The sequence below is a fragment of the Nestor notabilis genome, unplaced genomic scaffold (genome assembly GCF_000696875.1).
Source record: "Nestor notabilis isolate BGI_N333 unplaced genomic scaffold, ASM69687v1 scaffold5175, whole genome shotgun sequence".
Lineage (NCBI taxonomy): Eukaryota > Metazoa > Chordata > Aves > Psittaciformes > Psittacidae > Nestor > Nestor notabilis.
Window position 1 is genome coordinate 70,202 of NW_009929697.1, and position 4,443 is coordinate 74,644.

A 4,443-nucleotide genomic window follows, 5' to 3' on the forward strand; every position below is an offset into this window, starting at 1 on the left:
CCCCTACACGGTAAGAAGTCCCTCTCGATTTCTTGTCAGCCCCTTTAGGTACTGGAAGGCTACTAGAAAGTCTCCCAGGAGCCTTCTCTTCTCCAGGCTGAACAACCTCAGCTCTCAGCCTCTCTTCATAACAGAGGTGCTCCAGCCCTCAGAGCATCTTCATATCCTCCTCTGGACTTGCTCCAACAAGTCCACATCCTTCTTGTGTTGGAGGCCCCAGAGCTGAACACAGTACTGCAAGTGGGTCTCATGGGAGCAGAGTAGAGGGGCAGGATCACCTCCTTCAACCTGCTGGTCACACTTCTTGGTTTCTGGGCTGTACCCACACACTGCTGGGTCATGTTGAGCTTCTTGTCAACCAAAAGTCACATGGACATCAAGCCGTTGACCACAACTCTTTGAGTGTGACCATCCAGGTAATTCTTTATCCACCAAGTGGTCCATCCATCAGATCCATGCCTCTCCAGGTCAGAGACAAGGACATCATGCAGGACAGTGTCCAATGCCTTGCACAAGTCCAGGTAGATGACATCTGTCACTCTTCTCTTGTTCACCAATGCTGTAACCCTTTCACAGAGGGCCACCAAATGCCACAAGGCACAACTTGCCCTTAGCTCTCATCAATCACCTCCTTATTTCCCATGTGCCTTAGCGTACTCTCCAGCAGGATCTGCTCCATGACCCTACTGGGCATCGAGGCACTGACCAGCCTGTAAGTCCACAGGTCTTCTTTCTTCCCCTTTTAAAAATGGGTGTTATGTTTTCCCTTTTCCAGTCAGTGTGAACTTCACTGGACTGCCACAATTTCCCAAGTATGATGGATAACGGCTTGGCAGCTTCATCTGCCAGTTCCCTTGGGACCCTGATGCATCTCATGAGGTCCCACAGACTTGTGTACCTTCAGGTTCCTTAGATAGTCTTGAACCTGATCTCCTATAGCAGGTGTTTCTTTATTCTTCCAGTCCCTGCCTTTGCCTTCTGTGACTTCCTACTTTAGCAACAGCTCTACTAAAAGCACAAAAAAGATGCTTCTTAACAGCAAGTACCTTACGGTGCACTGTTTGTGAGCACCTTCACACTTGGGATGATTGTACATCACAAACAACCAAGACTGAAATTATTCTTGCTTTGACAATAACCAAGTACTGAAGCCTAAATACCTCACCCAAAAGTCAAGGAACACGCCTTGTTCTTGTGTTTCTCTCAATCTGTAATCCCAATTCATAGGACAATGGGGGGAATGCAATTCTGTGAGGCATCTGATATCTCCATTAGCATTCAAGCAAACTGTCCATACATACAGTCAAACCCTGTGGACCCGTGAGGACACTGCTTGCACTTGTTCAACTGCCTGAAGACAGGTTTTTAAGTCCCTCAGACAAGCAACTATATTGCAGAAGAACATCACTGAAAGCACTTGTCATTTTTTAATGGCTCCATGACAAGACAGAATTACACAATGCAAACAGAACACTTGCCAAGTGTCTAGGATGAAATGTTTGGGTTTATTTTAAGCAGGACAACAAATAAAACCTGACTAGGAAACTAAACACACCTCACTAGAGGTGGAATCACAAACCATTTCAATGCATTGCTGTCCATTTTGATTAGCACCTGGTAAAAATAGCTCTACCCCTGCAACTGTCTGCAGAGGATACAAATTGTCCTGAATGGCTAGAGACAGAACCAAAGACTGTGAAAGGAATAATGTTCCTCAAAATGAATTTTAGTAAGAGTCCACAAGGAGGAATGACATCTGTATATGGGCGTCCTCTATCCAGGTACAGAAACAAGCAGCATCTAGTCTGGAAATAAACTGAGGAGACAATCAAATGATAAATCATCTAAGTCAGTTCACATGCTTCAATAAAGGCCCATGCTTGAAAACCTTCCAACCATCCAGCACCACGGAAGCACCATCAGCTACATAAAATGCTTCCTAGTGGCTGTATGCAATCTACAATTGCCAAAACCCACCCCTGAGCCCACTAGCAAAGAACCAATCTCCCTAAAGCAACTTAAAATAATAATAATAATCTTGTATCATAGAATGGGTTGGGTTGGAAAGGACCTTAAGATCATCTAGTTCCATGCACCATCAATAGCTAGCTGCAACAACTCAATAGCTACCCAACAGCAAGTGCAGAAAGACTGCTGCACAGCACAAAGGAAGATCACACAAGCAAGACTCTAAATGCATTGACTCTTTTTGGCCAATCTTTTCAGAATTCACTGTAAACAAAACAAAAATGGCAGGGTGGATGGAGAAGACACACTGTGGCTGGTTTATCCCATGTGGAACCCACTATTTCTGGTCAATCCTAAGAGAGAGCAGGATAGAAATGTCATTTTAGAGGTTAGTGGTCAGCTTTTCCACCATCAAAGATGAAGCCTATGACAGAACCTGAAGCAGATAACTGTATCTGAGAAAACACAGCACTCAATACTGGTCACCAAAAGCCTTCTCCAACAAAATATCCTAATTATTAGAGGAAAGAGATAGCTGTAAAATGAGGTGGGGCAACCAGAAGGTGTAGAAAAGTGGAGGGAATAAGTCAACTTATCAAAAAACCTGTGTGCCAAAAATGAGAGTCCCACTAGTAGAGAACATTTCCTGCTATGGACAGGTGTCCCTAGAACAAAGAGGGATGATCTGGGGATCAAAACTGGCTTGAAGTTCTTAGATGAAACTCGTAACAGTAAGACACTGTCACTTCACTTATTTTTTTTTTCTCCGACCTGACTCATTAACTCCAAGGAAGGGGCCAAAGAACAGAATTCCAGAGTTACCACAACAAATAAGCTGACTCAAACCCCTGTTGTCATACAGCCCCTTCAGAGTGTGCGCTGGCACACAGAAACATCATTCACCAAAAGAATCTGCAGAATTACTGTCCATTTCAGCTTTGTGCCAACAAAAGCTCTCTATGTTTTGCAGTGTCTGTTCTAGCCATGTACCTAAGAAGAAGTCAGCACTGAAACAAAATCTATACGTTCTTCAGAAAGGAGCAAAGTCCATACTCCTTGCTTCTAGGACATTCAGAAGTGTCTGAACAAGGTGAGCAGCTTACTATACTCAACACTGTTTAAGACACCTGCATTAGGATTACTCGGTTTGAGTGAGGAAGGCAGTAGTGTCAGAAAAGCTGTATGTTAATATATTCCTGGAAAAACAAAAATAGTAGTGAGAAACTTCTGTTTTAAATGTAAGGAAACATCAAACCCAAAGTTTTAAATGTAGACTAGCTGTGTAGTGTTACTATGTTTAGAGTTTTAAAAAAGCAAGTCCCTACAGAAGCATAAGCTTGCAGTACTTAACAGCCTGATCTTTACAGGAAGAACAGTTGGGATTCTTAGAATCACTTAGCCTTAACTTAATCTCAGACTACTTACACGTAAAGCAAAGAAGATAAGCTACGTAAAGCAAAACACTAAACAAAACATTACACCATAAGGTGTTAATGTTTGATTAACACTCAAATAAAAGTATTAATTCTATCAGAAGCACAGTGCATCACAGCACACAGATTATTTGATTCTACTGCAGTATTTCAGCAAATGAGGATTCTCACATGGGGTAAGATTTATAACATGCATATCTGTAGTGATCACCAGCATTTCTTCTTATTATGCTATGCCCCAAGACAAATCGAAGCTCCCATCTAATTTGAAGGTACATGCATGTATTTCTTCCCTATCTTAAATGAACTAGACAGCCAAGATACCCTGGGGGTTAGTTCAGACCATGGTACAAGCCTAACCTAAATAAATGTCTTTACAACAGCAGATGAAATAAACACCGACTAGAGGAAACCGCCACTCTTGAGTGATTACTGGTAACCAAGAAGCCAGCTTCTTTATCAAAATGAACAAGGTTGATCAGGTTTGCCAGAACCTGAACGTGCAGACAGGCTGCCCTCACTGACAGCGCTTCAGTGGCCGGGCTCAGTATCAGTCACAAACCGCTCGCTGCTCTAAGCTTTCACTCACTCCTCGCTAAACCCCGGCCATTCCAGCTCACGGATATAAAAGCAACCACAGGCCCCATTCACGTCACAAACTGTCAGCTGCTTCATGCCATTAAACTTCACTGCCAAAAGGTATTTAAACTGCCAAATTATCTTGATTATTAATGGAAACCGTACCACACACTGCATTTCCTTACTTTCCCAAGCCTTCGAAACCACTTGGAAAAAGGCAAATTCACATTTCCTTCCTAATATGGCCCAACTACTGACAACATCACTTCACAGCCACGCTACACTGAGAACAAGGCAGGGAGGAGCGGCGCGTAGTAACGTGCTCCGGTGCCTTCACGAAAAGCACGTGTTCTTTGAGTCCTCGGCCTGTCCTCACTGCCGTTAGAGGAGAGCATCCCCTCAAACCACCCTGGCCCGGAGGTGAACGTTAAGAGACGGCCTAACCCACTGCACCCAGGGAGCG

The 4,443-nt window shown here is 43.7% G+C and overlaps 1 protein-coding gene across 1 annotated transcript in view; it reads right to left on the reverse strand.

Moving 5' to 3' along the window:
* Positions 1–679, reverse strand: part of LETM1 (leucine zipper-EF-hand containing transmembrane protein 1) — a 22,328-nt gene extending 21,649 nt beyond the window's left edge. The window contains exon 1 of the mRNA XM_010015102.1: positions 658–679. Within this exon, the coding sequence (XP_010013404.1) occupies positions 658–679 (22 nt within the window). The remainder of the gene's footprint in view (positions 1–657) is intronic.
* Positions 680–4,443: the final 3,764 nt, after the last annotated feature.